General features: G+C 36.8%; 1 protein-coding gene across 13 annotated transcripts in view; it reads right to left on the bottom strand.

The window, feature by feature from the left end:
- Nucleotides 1–4,073: 4,073 nt before the first annotated feature.
- PHC3 (polyhomeotic homolog 3) overlaps nt 4,074–18,399 on the bottom strand; it is a 103,773-nt gene continuing 89,447 nt past the window's right edge. For 8 of the 13 annotated variants that reach the window (XM_037908387.2, XM_037908384.2, XM_043522917.1 and 5 more), the window contains 3 exons: nt 16,285–16,435; nt 15,962–16,193; nt 4,074–11,341 (listed from right to left, as the gene is read on the bottom strand). In XM_037908387.2, coding sequence (XP_037764315.1) covers nt 11,187–11,341; nt 15,962–16,193; nt 16,285–16,435 — 538 coding nt within the window. In that variant the 3' untranslated portion in view covers nt 4,074–11,186. Of the gene's footprint in view, nt 11,342–15,650; nt 15,769–15,961; nt 16,194–16,284; nt 16,436–18,399 lie in introns of those variants that run through there. The other 5 variants (XM_037908385.2, XM_043522918.1, XM_043522914.1 and 2 more) reach the window with 2 other exon arrangements.

Below are 18,399 nucleotides of genomic sequence, written 5' to 3'. Positions count from 1 at the left end.
GAGATAGATATATTAGCTCCAGGCTAAACATATCCCTAGTACCAGGATAAGTTAAATTAAGACACCTGGGGCCAATTAAGAGCTTTCCACAAGGCAGGGAGGAAGCTAGGTTGATTGGGACACCTGAAGCCAATCAGGGGCTGGCTGAAACTAGTTAAAAGTGCACACCCACCAGTTAGGTGGGTGTGCATGTCAGGAACTGTGGGAGGAAGTTGTGCTGTTGGAGAGACTGAGCAGTACACACCATATCAGGTATAAGGAAGGAGGCCCTGAGGTAAGGGTGAAGTGGAGCTTGAGGAAGTGGGGGCTGCTGTGGGGGAAGTACCAGGGAATTGTATTTGTCATGTTTCTAAAAGGTCAGCTACCATAGCGGATACTATTAGGGTCCCTGGGCTGGAGCCCGGAGTAGAGGGCAGGCCTGGGCTCCCCCCCACACACACCTTTGTCCCCCTGATTAATCACTGAGACTGGGAGACAACAGAGACTGTGCAAGGGAGGATAGCGTCTCTTCACCTCCCTTGCTGGCTTATGATGAAAATGGTTCCGTAAACTGACCCTTGTCTCTAGAGAGAGAAGGGTTATGTGGAGGGTCACAGTGAGCCTCTGAGGCTAGCGAAATCCGCCAGGAAACATGGAATCCAGGGAGGCAAGAACAGAGCTTTGTCACAGATGTTACAAGGAGGAGGGAAAAAAATTATTATTCTTAACCTCTGAGGATAGAACAAGAAGCAATGGGCTCAAGTTGCAGCAAGGGTGGTTTAGGTTGGACATTAGGAAAAACTTACTGTCAGAGTGGATAAGCATTAGAATAAATTGCCTACGGAGGTGGTTGAATCCCCATCATTGGGGATTTTTAAGAATAAGTTGGACAAACACCTGTCAGGGATGTCTACATAATACTTAGTCCTGCCTTGAGTGCAGGGGACTGTACTAGATGACCTCTTGAGGTCCTTTCCAGTTCTATGATTCTATGAAAACACAGAATTCCCAATAAGTTATTGGAATGTTTTGGGGATAACTTTTTGTTTCAGAAACTGGAGGAAGTAACATGGGGGATAGCCATTTTAGAATTGATTCTGACCCACAGGGAAGAATTAGTTGCAAATCTGAAGGTGGAGGATATTTTGGGTGGAAGTGATCATAAAATGACAGATTTAATGATCCTAAGGAAAGGAGGGAGTGAGAGCAGCAGCATAAAGACAAAGGACTTCAAAAAACACTTTGTAAAACTCAGTAAACTGGTAGGTATGATCCCATGTGAAAAAAATCTAAGGGACAAAGGAGTTCAGGAAAGCTGGCAGTTTCTGAAGGAGACAGTATTAGACATGACTGCAAACTATCCTGATGTGAAGGAAAAACAAGGAAGAATAGTAAGAGGCCAATATGGCTCCATCAGGAGCTCTTTAATGACAAGAAAATCAAAAAGGATCCTACAAAAAGTGGAAACAGAAAATTGTTAAGGAGTAGTGTAAAAGAATAGGACAAGCAGCAAGGGACAAAACCAGAAAGACTAAGGCTCAAAATGAGTTACACCTAGCAAGGGATATAAAAGGCAATAAGAAGAGGTTCTTTAAATGCATTCAGGTCAACAGAAAGATGAAGAAAAGTATAGATCCTCTATTTTGCAGGGAAAGAGAGTTAATAGTTGATAACATCAAGAAGGATGAGATGGTTAAATGCTCATTTTGCTTCAGTTTTCACTAAAAAGGTTAATGATGACCATATAGTCATATGTCATATATATAACATTAACAGCAAGGGGGAAGGAATGTAAGCTAAAATAGGGAAATAACATGTTAAATTATATTGAGGTAAGTAAGATGTATTCAAGTTGCCAGGGCCTGAAGAAATTCATCCTGCGGTACTAATTGAAGCCATCTTGGAACTGTTAGCAATTATCCCTGAGAATGCATAGACAATGGATGAGTGCCCTTCTTCAGTCTCCTGGGACAACATGGTACCTATCCTTAGAAAGGTGAACAAGAGGACAAGGGGAACTATAGATCAGTCAACCTAACTTCAATGGGGAAAATACTGGGACAAATTTTTAAACAATCAATTTGTAAGTAAGTACCTAGAGGATACCAGCGTTATGAAGAATAGGCAGCATGGATTTGTCAAGAATAAATCATGCCAAACCAACCTAATTTCCTTCTTTGACAGGGTTACTGGACTAGTAGATGGCAGGGAACAATAAATGTGACAACTTGATATTAGTAAGGCTTTTGACAACAGTCCCACATTACATCCTTGTAAGTTAGGGAAATGTGGTCTACATGATACTACTATAGGTGGGTTAAAAGACCACAAAGAATAGTTATCAGTGGTTCACTGCCAAACTGGGAGGGTGGCCCACAGGGGTCAGTACTAGGTCCAGTACTAGTCAATCCGAGACGATCCGCAAATGCTGATAGTCGGGGTGCAGAGTGAGGGCAGCTGGCTTCAGCAGTGTTACTGAAAATGCAAATCTGTGGGGGCATGTGATCCAGCATGTCCCCACCACCACCCGTCGCTTCTGTAGTCAATATTTTCATTAATGACTTAATAATGGTATGGAGGATATGTTTATAACATTTGCAGATGACACCAAGATGGAAGGGATTGCAAGCACTTTGGAGGACAGGATTAGAATTCAAAATGACCTTGACAAATCAGAGACTGATCTGAAATCACAAACATAAAATTCAATACAGACAAATGCAAAATACTTCACTTAAGAAGGAAACCTCAAATGCACAACTACAAAATGGTGAATAACTGGCTAGGCGGTAGTGCTGCTGAAAAGATCTGGGAGTTATAATGGATCAAAAATTCAATGAGTCAACAATTCTGAAAAAGGCTAGTGTTTTGCGATGTGTTAACAGGAGTGTTGTAAGTAAGACATGGGAGGTAATTGTCCCGCTCTACTCGGCATCAGTGAGGCCTCTCCTGGAGTACTATGTCCAGCTCTGGGTGCCGCATTTTAGGAAAGATGTGGATAAATTGGAGAGGTTCCTGAGGAGAGCCACAAATATGATGAAAGGCTTGGAAAACCTGACCTGTGAAGAAAAGTTTAAAAACAAAACAAAACTGGGCAGGTTGTCTTGAGAAAAGAAGACTGAGTGGGGACCTAACAACAGTTTTATGTTAAGGGCTGTTATAAAGAGATCAGAGATCAATTTTTCTCCATGTGCACTGAAGGTAGGACAAGAAGTAATTTGGCATAATCTGTGACAAGGGAGATTTAGGTTTGATAGTAGGAAAAGCTTTTGAACTATAAGTGTAGTTAAATTCTGGAATAGGCTTCCAAGAAAGGTTGTGGAATCCCCATTACTGGAGGTTTTTAAATAGGTAGGACAAACACCTGCCGGGGTGGTCGAGATTTACTTGATCCTGCCTCAGCACAGGGGCTGGACCTGATGACCTCCCAAGGTTTCCTTCAGCCCTACGTATATATGATTTTATAGATGTATTTTTTAAATACATCTATAAAATATTTATCAATATAGAATGGGATGCATAAAGGAATTGAACACAAATTAAAAGATTCTAATTAAGAATTAGAATAGGAGATTATTCCACAGTTGGAATGTTGTACATATCTTTAGATATTGATTTTACAGATATGGGGAAGGCAGGCAGGCTGATATAAGGATCTTGGTTGTACAGAATGGGTAAAGAAACTAGACCTGTGTTTTGTTATTTAAGCATTTTTTTAAAAAAAGATGCTCTCAGTGACATTTTAAAAATGTTTCATGATTTATTTGCCAAGATGTGTAAATATGCCTACTTTATACGCACCAAAAACGATACTGTATGTGCAAACATTTTAAAAAAAACTAAGTTGCAATCTGACAGCAGTCAGAAAGGACAGTTACTTCCTGGTTAAAGTGAGAGGTTTTTTTATAGTTGGAATACGAAAGCAAATGTTTTAACTAAAAATTATATTCCCTACATTAGTGGGAAAAATATTAACTTGTAACGGCTAACCCAACTCAAGTGAATAGATGTTGGTTGTTCTTCTCCTGTCCTTAAAGCTTTATGTAGCATTTGATTTCTAATTTTAAAGTGAAAAAATAAAACCGATTAAATAATCAAAGTAAACAAATGGAAGTAGCTTTTATTTTTGAAGCACTGAACTCACAATACAACATAGTATTGAAATATAATGATATAAATAAATGATGCTGTAGGTTGGCTAGTTTTCCACTTAGACCCACAGGGAGCAATGTTATCACACAAGAATGTTCAATAAGAAAAAATGTGCAGATAACAAAAGGTGCAATTACAAGCAAATTTAAGCAGCATAGTATAAGGTGCTTTGATTCAACACTTGTATAATCAGATTATCCATTCACAGACATGTTGTTAAAGGTAAATTTTACTTCACTCTGTTACAGACTAACAAATATGAGAATCTATAATTCATTCACATGCTGGTTAATAGGAAAGTGCTTTTTTCTTTAAAAATGATACACAAAGTGAAGATGATATTTTACATAGATCACTGTGCTCTTCAACAGTAAAATTTCTTTAACTTAATTTTGGATTAACATTTACATTATTACTTTAATTATAGACACTGATATTACACTTTAATTATAGACATTGATCTAGTTGCTGAATTTGATGCTACATATGCTAAAACTTCTTGGTAAAGAAGAATCCAGTATGATATCACTCCATGATAAGAACAAACACATATTATTCTCTTTTTATACATATATAAAAATCCAAATTTGTTTCTGCAAACAAAAGTTCAATTGTCAGTTTTAATACATGACTTTACCTTGCATAAAGCTTCTCTCATTCACCGTGTGCCACATCTTTCTGAGGTTTCAATAACCAAAGTGTCCTTTTCTAAGATGTAACCAAAAGGAGGAGCAAAAATTTAAACACATGCAAAATGGTTGGGGGAAGTACGGTTAAAAAGCAAGTGAAATGCCTATGGTGTCATTTGCTAAATTACCAATAAACAGTTGAATTTTAAGAACTAGTGCAAACAGGAAAAGGCAATATTTAACAATACGTAGTTTGAAATGTTTGGCACCACAATCACAGCTTCATCCCTTATGCTGGCTTACACAGCATGGAAACGGTATTGTATTTTATGTTAAAAATAGGAAAATAACGAATACCTTCAAGAACAACCCTGAAAAACACCAACCAATAAACTTAATTTCTAGTTACTATTTGAAAAGATATAGGGCAAACCCTGCCCTACCACGTTTCTGAACACTGTTTCTTCAGCCTATATAAACTGGATACACACCAAAAAGGGCTGATAAAATATTTACAAAAACCCAATGGAATTTAAAAATCAGCATATCTCAAATGTATTCATGCACCAGGCATTTAAAGATAATGAAATAAGTAAAACTTTACCTAATCCACAGGTTTATGTATGAAAATACTTCATGTTAACTTCATATGACAATAGGTGAAGATTATAAGGTTATGTCCTGTCACATCCATTTTAGCAGCTCCTGTTTAATGAGGTTAATCTAAACTCTAGTCCAATAAGAATTATGATACATCAACTTCTCAAATGGAACAGGAACTATAGATGAAATTTTAAAAAGTTAGATAAGGTTGCTAACATTGACAAGTCAGATTTGGCTTTTAAAATCTAGATCTAATAGTTCATTACATACTTTATCTGTCCTGAGATGGCAGCATTCTTAATATTTGCTGCAATCATTTTAAAGCTAATGGCAATTTTTACATGGAAATGCGACAAAGCAAATCAATTTCAATTCACAAACTTTATATTACAAAGAATACTTTTAAAGCAAGATTTAGAAAACTTTAAAATAGAATACTTTTTTTTTTTTTTTTTTTACCCACACACTTTGGGAAAAGGTATCAGATAGGATTTCAACCCTCAGGATGTCAATGTATCCATTGACTAGATAACAGCAGGAAGACCAGCTTCCACATACCATCCTCCTACTGTGCTTTAACCCAGTGTTGGAGGAACCATCTTTAAATATGAAATGGTAGTTTTCTCTTTATGCTCATTTAATCCTTGTTTTCTTATTTAAAGAAAGCAATTAGCATGTGGAAAAACTGTTCACTAAATCCTAGACTGAGATCATAGACTCATGTCATGTAGGATACCAGCTCGAGGATAACTATTTATTTTTTTTAAAATCATAGTTGAACCCCAGTGACCTATGGTAAAACTATCTGTATCCCATTACCCTTCCATAACCTATCTGTGTTCAAATAAAGGATCTTCTCGCTCTACCCCGTTTTCTTATCTTAGCTGATACTACAGTGAAGCTATAATGCTGCATCTTTGATATAACAATACAACTGCACACCATGATATGATTAACAGGATTACAGATTCACTGCAGAATCCAATATGTTGAGAAGGTGGTAACTGCAAATATTTCAAATACTGGCAAAATAATTATAGAAAAATCACTGCCAAATGTGCTTTGTGCATTAACTTATGTGCATGCTTGTGTCAGCATTAAAGTCCTCCTTTAACAGGCCACATGCCATCCAAATGCTGTATAGTCATCTAGCCATCATTATTATAAACACCCAATAAATTCATGAGGAAGGTGCTACCCTTATTAAGAACTTTCTGTATCCATCTCATCTTAGATTCCATTAAGAAACCAATGAATTGACTCAGAGGAGACCGTGTAAATCTGCTCTTTAATGAGAGATTTTATTTGCTTTTCAGCTCCAAATGGAAATATTAGGTCCTCTTATTAATCTTTTATTTTTCTTACTAATGCTAATTCACATCTCTCCTGGATCAAACTGGTTTCATCTGCAGAGCAGTTGTACATAATAAACCATTCTATACTTGTGTCAATTATATTTGTGCTTCTACTTCTACTTCCTCATCAGGAGACTGAAATATGCTGATTTATTATGTGTGAACAATGCTGTACTTTCCAACTGCAGCTATATAAGAATACAGTACTTTAAAAATGTTCATTAAGTATGAATTAAACATTGTACTTATTTAATATTTATTTACCATTGTACTAAGATATTTGTGCTCAAATTATAATTCATATAAAACTCTTCAAAAGGCTCTATTTCTAGATGTCTATTTTATATCTAGATGACATTTTGGATAATTTAGCAGCAAGTAGCTTGCATTGGAAGTCAGTCTGAAATTTTCACTCATCCTCTCAATTTCTCTTGAAATATATTCACCCCACTGATTCTTATGCATGTGCTTTTTAGGAAAAGCTGAATCCACATCTTTGTCAACTCCAAGTGAACTGCAAGCTTATTGAAAAATTTAAATAATATGCTGCTTATATATTACCTTTCTTCTCAGAATTTCACCATTTCAACATTAATTTGCCCCATAATAGCATCTGAGATGTATAAATATTATACAATTTATAGAAGGGTAAAAACTGAAGTGTAGAAAACGTAACCAAAGTTACATTGCGATTTTAACGTAAGAGACTTGAATAGAACTCTGAGAGCCTCGTTATCAGTCTCTTGTTCTAACCACTATACAAGAGGCACTGGTGCACACAGCCTACACTCATGATGTAAAAATCACATATTTTAATCTCTATGGTGATGCTTGGGGAGGAAATCTGGCATAGTTTAAAACTTCTCCTTAAGATGTGTGGTATGAGAAGACAGCACTATTTCTCTCACTCAGATATTATTATTTGCAATGCAATGAGAACACAAATTAAACAGAGTCAAATTCTTCTCTTCCATAAACAGGTGCAACTCTATAGAGTTGAATTTGCTTATGCCAGCACTAATTCCCTTAATCTTCCAAGACAAATATTAACTTGTCTAATTTTAGTCACTTTTTCCATTAAAAATAGTGAAACTCCCCTCTCTCTTTAAGAATATACTTGGCCATGTTCTCTAAATTACATTTAAAACAAAGAAGGGAAAATGAACTTTTAATCATGTTTACAAAGAAATTTTTGGCAAAACTGATAAAACGTTCTTACCTTGTGGCTCACACTTACCTGATAAGCACACTGCAAAATCTGGCTCAAACTATAACTTATTTCACTATAACTATATCTACACACATCTTCAATAAATAAGAGAAAAGACTTGCAAATACTACCAGTGAGATGTCTTGACTTAATTAAGATTATTTGGTAGTGCTCAGTTCAGTAGCACTTTCAGATACTTCTCTCTTTAGCTTCACTGAAGACCTGATCCAGCACCCATTGAAGTCAAGGGGAATCAACCTTCAAAGAGTGCTGGACCAGCCCCTAAAGGCCAAAAGCTTCATCCTTTTAGCAAAATAAAGCACAAAACAACTAACTCATAAGTTATTACAATAGTAAAACACAACGCTTGTAAAAACCCTACTATAATAACTGTACTCACAACTTGAATGTAGGTGTTGACAGGCCCTACTACATAATGAATAAAAATTAATATAAGAGTATGTCCAAAAGTGTATAGAGCCTTTAGAACACAAACATCTCTCCTCTGGTTCCACACAATTATTACACACTTAGGGCTCAATACAACTTCCCTTGTCTCCAGAGATCGTTGGATCAGGCCCTCTTACTCTTAAATCATTGGTATTCTAACACTTTAACTGTTTTCTGATGTACAGTGGGAAGGTTTTATTTCATGTGCATCCTACTGCTTTCAATCGAAATAACGGAGTTGACTTTTACAAGGCCTGGCACATGAGAAATCAATGAAGCTTTTCTTAGTATAAAGATGCAACAACACCTCTCAAACATGGGTCTAACATTTCAATGTATAGAAGAATCTGAAAATGATTAAACTTTTTAAAATGCCTCCAAATTTTCAAAGCAAACTGCAGGGATTTAGCCACACAGTCTACTGGCTCTAATGTAAGTCATATGACTTACACCAATACTAATTCCTTTGAATATGTAGATGTTTTATTCTATTTTAAATCTCTTTAAAATATTTCCAAACTGAAACTATAGCTCGTTGTGCAAAAGTGACTTTTTAAAAAATTACAATTACTTCTGTAGGAACAATAAATAACATCTAAGACTGAAAAAATATGAACTTAGAGCTCTGTTCAGCCCCATATCCCAATCAACATTCAATAGTAATAATTAAAAAAAAAACAAAATTCCAAGACCACACACATTAGAAAATCATAAGCTTCTCTTCCTTTTTGATCAACTAGTTTTGAAGCAGCATCAATTTAAAAAGTGATCTTACTGAATAAATTATGCCAGGAAAAGCTCCAGTGTGGATGCAGTTATACCAATATTAATTAATCTAATCCAAGATAGCTTATTTCACTTTGCCAAACCAGAATAAGCTATAGTTTTATAGTAATATAACTGTATCTACACTAGCTTTTTTGGTTGCACTGCTTTAATTATGTTAGCATAGTTAAAGCAGCAAAACTTTTAAGTGTGGACCAGGCCTACAATTCCAGTTCTCCAATCCATGATATTTTAAAGCATACATAGTGTTTTGTGGCTCTCCCAGCTCTATAAGGAATTATATATAAAGTGTAGCTCAGCAAAAGAGCCAGAATGAATGTGTACAGCAATCTGGGTTACTTTGAGCTCCTGGCAGTCTGTCAATAATTAGTCAACAAGGATTTATATATATTAAAGGCTAATATATATAAAAAATCCTTGTTGACATGCATATATATATTAGTCTTTATATACATATAACTGCTAACTATAGAAGTGTTTTTCTGAAAACTGTCCAACAATTCAAGATTAAAACAATAACCAAACTAACATGCATGTAACACTACAAACAACTGTAGATCTAGGCTATAAGCCTCACAATATAAGATCACACTGTCTAACATACTGTAATTAATTATCAATTCACATGTAACACATGTACTTTCTACATTGCCAAACAAAGAATAACACAGTAATCAGACAAAGATTAAAAAATTAGCCAATAGTATTTTTGTATACAAATAATTAACGCTCTCTAGTTTTGACAAATCCAAGAGATAAATATCAACATATCTTTAGTCTTCTACTAGCTTATCAAACGAGCACAGATAAGATAAAAAAAAAAAAAAAAGAAAGAAGCTAAGCAGAACCCAAAGTAGCCATTATTTTACCACTGAAATGAACACTGCCAACTATCTGCACAGTGCACTTTCAGCTAAGAAGTTTGATTTAACCACACTATGATTAGCCAGATTAGACTGTCTTCCCCACACCACTAGGTATACAGAAAAAAATAAATCTAAAAGTGCCTTGCAAAAAACCCCCAGCTTTTGGCTGTGTATTTTTCTAAATCTTTTGGTGCCCCACTGGGTGTTAAGCTCTCACCATACATTTTGCATTAAGTAGGTAACTTTGGGTAATCTTAACTTCCAGCTTCATAGGCTGACAGAAAATATCAGAACAGAATCTTTTGATACAGTCAGTTCAAGAAGTTATAATCCAGTGCAGTGGTTCTAATGCTGACCTCTGGTAGATAGAAACAAAGTGTTATGTCTAATGAAGGAAAGGGAACTACACCATTTTCTGCAGGTCCAATTTGCTCTTCAAGGTCATCTGTGAAATAGGAGCCAAATGTCAGCACACCTTTGACTAATTCCACTCTACCACTGCGAATGTTAGGGTTACGATGAACACCCTACATTTTACAGAATGCTTCCAAATGAAGAAAATACTACAATGGCCAACAGATAAGCTTTAGGCTGTAAGAAGAGGTTTGTTACAAATTCCCTTCAAATGATATGCTGAAGACGAAATGAAACTCAGAGAGTGTCTAAATGCATAGCATTTTACCATAATCAGTTCTTCCACAGACTTTGTGGACTCTTCTGTTATTCCATAGTCTAAAAAATGCTTGTGGGAAAATTTGTTTTTCTGAACATATGAACAAAATTCAAACGATGATCAGATTGTGTTAAAAAACCATTAACCTTGTATGATATAGACCATGGTTTTGGGTGTTTTTTTTTTTTTTTTTTTTTTTTGGGGGGGGGGGGAAGAGACTAGTATCATCTACCACAACATATTACGTTTTATATGTGCCACTCATCCTACCTCACCCTCTGCTTTATTCTAACAATTCCCAAGCATTGCTTATAAATTTGCTAATTACTGGAAGTTTTGGAGGATTATATGATACAGCCGGAGGAGTAAATTTTAAAGTCATTATGTGGGGGGAAAAAAGATATTTAGCAAAACATCACAGTAATAGGTATGCCATAGTATGTATCAGTCTGTTAGAGAGAAGCTACTGTCTACAGCTTCCCATTAGGATTCCTTCAATGAGTTGATGCGGGCACAAATTTTCAGTGCAGGTCCCAGCTTAATGTTCATTGCATTCATAAGGTGATCCTCTTTCAACAAGAGAAGGGCCTGTCCATCGATCTCTTGTGCTCTAAATTCATCTGCAATATCTTGACAACCTGCAGTGGAATAAGAAATAGTAGGTTAGAAATAAATGCTGACAGATGCAATGGCCTTGTATTCAGTGGAATTTTTCTGATTCATAATTCCCAATGGCTGTATTTTTCATTGGTGGAAGTTGTAGTGTTGATGAGAGTTAGACAACGATTGCAAGAGCTCCTGAATTCAGCTGAGTCCTATCTACATTACATCATCGACTGGTGCTACCACTGGTGCAACTGTGCCCATTAGAAATTAAAAATCCTAGTGTAAAACAAGGCAATTTTTTCCTATTTTGTTTACAAGAATGATTGCCATGATCTCAGAGTCCTTTGAAAGGATCTGAGATGCAGACTAAAGAAATACCTATTAAATAAAAACACAGAATCCATCTGGGTTCTCTCCGGCAAGAAAAGATGACATTAACATTCTGCAGGTGTGAACAGCTCAAATCTCAGAGGCTCAGAAAAAAACTACTTACCTATAATTTCTGAAATATCCCCGGTTTTTGGGTTCACATGTGCAACTCTGATTTAAATTTTCAGAATTTTTAGCTATGAAGTTTTATTAGAACTCCCCCAACAAAAATCATTAATATTACAGGCATTGATCGAAGGGCATACTCTATGTCTGAAGAAGGAAAGATAGAGGAACTCACCTCCATGTCAATGGAGGTGAGTTAAGGTAGTTGGGTGCCTTGTTTGAGGAGTACCATAATGCTGTGTTTCCCAGGTTTGTTTGTTTTTTTTCTTTCCTTAACTAACAAGGTAACAAGCATTCAGCTCACTGATACATGGTTGCAACTTTAACACAGAAAATTGGGATGTTCAATGGGAAAGACTGTTTCAAATAACCAACAATCTCTCCCACCGATTGACATTGGGGGAAAGAAAATGATTCTCTGAGAGATGTCCTGATGAACAGTTTTCCTAATCCCATTAAGTGGGGATTTCTGTTATATTTCAACCTGACCTGCAACATCCTTGCTATTTCAATGCCAGCCCAGGAATCTGTTAAGCAGAAACTGTCAATTATGCCAAATTGTATGGTAGTTGTATCCTATGGAGAATGTATAAATGTCCTCTAGCACCTAGAAGACCACTCATTTTCAGTTGTGACTTGAAGATTCTCCTTTCCCACTATACCTCATATTTTATATTAATTTAAAAACAATAACTTATTTTCTTAATCCACTTGTCTGGCACATTTCTTTTTATATCCTTTCAGATGTTTTCTCCCTTAACCTTCCACCCCCCATTCCTGATTTTAATTATTACTCAATAAGTTTTACTTTCTTGATTTCATTTAATGTTTTTGGCCTTTCCCTTTTATAAAGAATCTGTACAGTTATGGGGAAATCCTCCACATGGAGAAGTCCCTATTTGTGTTCCCAACAGAACTGGGCACCATTGTTCCTAGGATGAGAGCAAGTGACTAATTCTGGATCTCATTGTAACTTTATATTTAAATTCTATAAAAGAATGAATATTGTCCTCTTTTCAGTCTGATTTATAAATGAGCAAAGGACAGGCAAATAGAAAGTGGTGAAGAAGTGTTAGTTCAGCTTGAGTGGAGTGTCACTGCGTATGAAAGCAATAAAATTTATGAGCTGAAACAGGAAGCCCTCCATAAAGACTAAACCCACTTTCTATTTCCTTTTTAGTACTCTATACACAGATTTGGTTATATATCAAATCAATTGACAATTTATTAAGGAGATGAACGAGTTACAGTCCAGGGTGACACAGATTAGAGGACTGTTGAGCTAAATGGCTAGGAAACAGGAATGTCTTGATGGAGAATTCCATAGCATAAACTATGCCTTCAGGAACTTTAAGCTACAACTCAGTAACACATTAATTAACATAGCTACTGTAAAGCAGCAGATTGTCTTCTGTTAACTGTTGGTATAGCACCTACCACAATGGGGCCTTGATACCTGATTGGGGTTCCTGGACACTAACAAGTATAGTGGCATAAAAAGAGGAAAAGAAAAATTAAGCATCTCATAATGATCTATACACCCTGATAACACATCAGAGAAAGGATTACATATTCTATTATCAAAAAGAAAAGGAGTACTTGTGGCACCTTAGAGACTAACCAATTTATTTGAGCATAAGCTTTCGTGAGCTACAGCTCACTTCATCGGATGCATACTGTGGAAAATACAGAAGATGTTTTTATACACACAAACCATGAAAAAATGGGTGTTTATCACTACAAAAGGTTTTCTCTCCCCCCACCCTACTCTCCTGCTGGTAATAGCTTATCTAAAGTGATCACTCTCCTTACAATGTGTATGATAATCAAGGTGGGCCATTTCCAGCACAAATCCAGGTTTTCTCCCTCCCCTCCCCCCCCAACCCACTCTCCTGTTGGTAATAGCTTATCTAAAGAGTTTTACTTAGAAACCTGTTTTAAAGTCAGTTTTGGAAAATTGAGGGATTGGAGTTTGGATTATTTCAATTCCCTTACTCAAATATATACTAGCATTCACAACTGCCAAAAGAGTGAGTATACTGTATATACCTTGTATTGCACCCAGCTGGTAATGAGCATTTGGTGTTATATAAAGACCACTAACCTTGGAACAGTATATGTGAAAGTGGAACATCTCTGGAGGAGCATATGCCACAGCAGATCCAACAATTCTTCTTCTTCTCCAGGAGAAATTTGTGGCAGTAAAAATGTCACAGAAACCAACAGACCCTAAAAAAGCTCCCAGGGAATTCAGGAAAAGCTACGTATAGACACCAGATGAGGAGACCCTGTTCTGTGCTTAGATTTCAGTTCATGGATTCTATTTAGAAGGCTGTAAACCAAAGGTATCTAATGGATTACCAAAGACAGAAACTGACAAATCAATGTTGTATAACAAGACTGATGGCCTGTACGGCGTGCATTAGATTCATAATCCAAAATAATATATGCAGTCCAATTACTATCCTGATTCTTTTCTGTACAAAGGTCAATCACCTCTGCCAATTCTGTTAGTAATACAGGAGAACATTTTCTAGAATACTGCTTGAAAACATACTGAAGGTGTGACGAGAACCTGGAAGTGCCCAAAAAGATAAGAAATGTAGCCATATAGTAATAAGGAAGCTTTTTGGTATGGTTGGGGCCCATCATTTGGATATCTAGAAGATAAATAATTTCCAAGGAGGGCAGAAAACAAGACCTTAGACTGGATTGAAACCTAATGTTAACTGTAGAGAAATTTCTGAACAAGTCTCATTTAAATTCAGAAAGCAACATGTTTATCAAACATATATGAGGAACAGATTCAGTATCCTGTAGAAACTTCCTCAGGTAATTGTTTCAAAGTAGAGAACTATACATTAGGATTTTAAGAACAGTGTCCTTGTTTAGCACAGTTGCACAGGAATTTCTCATGCCTAGGCTGCTCTGCATGTTTTAAAAACGTACTGTAGGGTGATCCAAGGTAGATAATGCAGCTTAATATACATCCACATATTATAGTCACCAGAAGGAATGTACATCAAGGGTAATTTCTGTAGATTAAAATTTTCTACGTCTTTATAGAAGCATCACTTACTGTCAAATTAAATTCTTCTAAATTTGATTTACTTCATAAAAGACCAGTGGCAAAAAGGCAAGTTTTATCACCCAGGGATGAAGATACTTTCCCACAAAAAATCATCCTACTAAAATGTTTGTGTTTCAAGAGAAATTGTTTGCTATCACTATAAATCCCAGAAGCAGGTAAGCTAATAAGAACAGAGCCAACCTGAGTTTCAATGTGCAGAGATGTAAGTGGCATGTTTTGGTAAGAGAAGAATCTTTGATTGCTTCAGGTAGTGAGGTAGGCCTCATCACCAGAAAAGGGTAAGATATGTGCCTGAGCAAAACTACATTTCCCCAAGGGGGAAGCAGATATGGGAGCTAGTCACAGAAGAAAATGCCAAACAAATGTAAAATCACAACTATGAACACTGAGCTAAAAGAGAAAATATGTACATAACAAGACAGGAGACCCATCCTAGATATTAGAATGGAATATTACAATTGTCTGTACGATTTCCAATACATGCATCCTTAGAGGCTACATAGAAAAGGCTCTCTGTATTTCAGGTCCTCTGAAAAGCCATACAAACTGTGGATTTAATTTTATAAAGGAAAAAAAATGTAAAATCAGTCTTTTATATTATAAAAGATCTTTAATGTTAATCTTTCAATAATATATAAGGAAAGAAGAGCCCCTTTCTTGCTTTCTCTTTTAAATGAAGAATGAGTAAGGAGGGAAGAGATAGAAAGAGAAGCATAAAAGGGAGGAAGTGTGTCTGATTCAATCTCTCTACTGACCTCTTGAGAGAAATCAGACTGAAGGGAGGAACACCTTTACTCTCCATCAGCTGGGATGCCACAGCAGAGGTGGGACTAGTTCTATCGACATGGGGCTTGGAGGGGAAACCCGGTTGTGCTGAGGGAACAAGCAAGAGGAAACAAATCACATTCCAGCCTCTACTACCAATTAACTAGCATCTGAGTGCTGTTACAGTACCTCTCCCTCATAACCATGCTAAAAAAAAGCAAAGAGCTTTAATGTTCCAAAACTGTGTGTGTGGTTTTTTTTGTTTTTTGTTTTGTAAAGTGAAAGTATCTACATTACATACCAGGCAAAGAACGTATGAAGGCCCAAACTTCATCAACTGTCCACACTGATGGATCAGCTTGTACAGATGGTAGCAAGTCAACGTTCTCCGGCAGTTTTCTAACTTTTAGTTCCCTAAGTTCACGCTCTCTTTCCCTCTCACTTTGTCTTCGCAGACGAGTGGTCATGGCAGCTGGCACAGCATCATCATGAGAAGCCAAATCATCTTCTGCAGATGGATAAGTAATTGGAAGCTGGAAAATGTAATACAAAGAAACTACACTATTATATTTCTTTTGCAATTCCTAAAATAGTGCTCTAGTTTTAAGCAAGTATTCCACAGACCTGTCTAAGGAAATGCTCTCGTGATGCCCCATCAGAGCCACTTGGTCGACGCGCACGTCGTCCAAGACTTTGGCTATCTGACTTCCGATTCCAACGACTGTTCTTGTCTGATGTAAACAGCCCAAATTTTTTAGTGCAACTTACGTTGTGCCTAAAGAAACAAAATATATTCAAGAGTGTACTGATAACTCAGTAGAATTTTTTTTTAAATCAATATAAACAACATTTTATGCTTCCTATGGAAATGTAGTCTGCTTGGTGGAACATGTTTGTTCCAATCCTGTTTCCCTAGAAAAGTTGGGGAGCTGTAATAGCGCTTGGCCTGCATGCTAATACTGGTGTACTCCCTGAGCCAGCAGTACCCATTATGCAGATTATTCTTAATTTTTAGTAGGGGCAGAATGCCTATTGAGCCTGTACATATAATTGCTATTATACAGATTACAGGCACACACGAGCACTGATTTTTGCAGTGTGTACATTTTGGGGATAACTACACCACTTTTCCCTTCCTTATCAGAATTTGGCCATATTAATAAACAAAATATTTTGAACAGGTGGCACACACAGATCATGCCTTGACAGATTATGACCAAAAATAATAGGACAAGGTTACTTACCAGTAACTGAAGATCTCCAATATATTTTCTCTGCAGAGCCACACTGTAGGAGCCACAAACTTACTTCACAGATTATCAAACCATAACCAGCAGTAGCAAAAATCACCAGTGCTCAGTGCATTTCCCACCCAGAGATGTTCTGGCAGGTAAATCTTGTCTACACTGGGAAATTTATAAGATTAACACAAGTGGAAGAAGCCCCAGTACAGACAATCACTGTCTACACTGGGGCTCCAGCTGACACCGCCTTTGGTTTGAAAGGTCCTGCCCGCTAACTGTCCTTCTGTTTCTCTCAATTCAGAAGAGCCTAACACAAATTCTGAAGGTGGAGGGAAAATGTCTGGGTCTAGTATGGAGTGGCAGAGGTAATATAATTGGAGAACTTCTGTTACTATTATGAAATATACTTTTTTTTTCACCCCTCTCATGAAACCAGCTCCACAGAGCCCTATTCTGGAGCCAACAGAGGATCCTCAGGACAAGGGCTACATGGTACTACATGAACAGAGACAAAAGCACTGGTCCCCTCACATGAATATCCAACCTTGTCGCCAAATAGAGACAATTCTTTGTAAAAGCATGAACTGAACTTCAAAGGGCAGCCTTGCCAATTTTCACAAATGACGTTAGTTTAGCCAAAGACCAGTAGCTGCCATTCTTCCAGTGAAATGGGCTCTAATGAAAACATTGACTTTAAGGTGTGTCTTTCCTGTGGAGGTAAATGAATTAGACTCTCAAGTTGCTTCTCTTGAATTAGTTTAGCTTGAATAAGAGTAGCCAGACTGCAAAATTAATCTCAAGTTGTTGTGTCCATATTAGAATTGCACTCATTCATGTGTTGCACTAAGATTTGTAGAGGCATATCCTATGGTTCTTTGCACTGCAAAAAGCTGAGCTGCTCTGTGACTTCTTTCCCAAAGAATTGTGGGAGAACATGTCTATTTTTTCTGGGCACTGGAGGAAATTATGGGATGCCACTGAGGACTAGTGACACTGAAGTGCAGTATGGACTCAAACTAGCTCCAGAATGGTCATATTAGCAGCTGTTGTCCTAACTTGAGCTCTAGCAGGAACCCCTGATGAGCCAGCCAATTCAAGTGAAAAGCAGCACCACACTTGAATTAAGGAGTTTTGTGTTTGCGCGTGGATGGGAAATACTCGAGTTATAACTCAAATTAACGGCAGTGAAGACAAGTCCTAAGTCATTCTGGCACCGGAACACAACAAATCTGAATACATAACTTGATCCATTTTGATGATTTCTAAACTTCAACAGAGACTTTAGGTTTCCTCACCAATGCCACGAACAAATTAAGTGACTTACAGAAAGGTTTATATGTATCTAAATTTAAAAAGAGATACACAGCATCCTTGTAACATCTAACCAATGGATTCTGAATCTGGCCTCTCATCATAAATCACAAGTTCTAGGAAATTAAAGGTTACAAACTAAATAAATGGTTTGGGATGAAATTTCCTGTAAGGTGGCATAAAG

This window comes from Chelonia mydas, chromosome 9 (assembly GCF_015237465.2).
Source record: "Chelonia mydas isolate rCheMyd1 chromosome 9, rCheMyd1.pri.v2, whole genome shotgun sequence".
In the NCBI taxonomy this organism is placed as follows: Eukaryota; Metazoa; Chordata; order Testudines; family Cheloniidae; genus Chelonia; species Chelonia mydas.
Note: the sequence above shows the minus strand (reverse complement) of the source record. Positions and strands in the feature narration are given on the sequence as shown.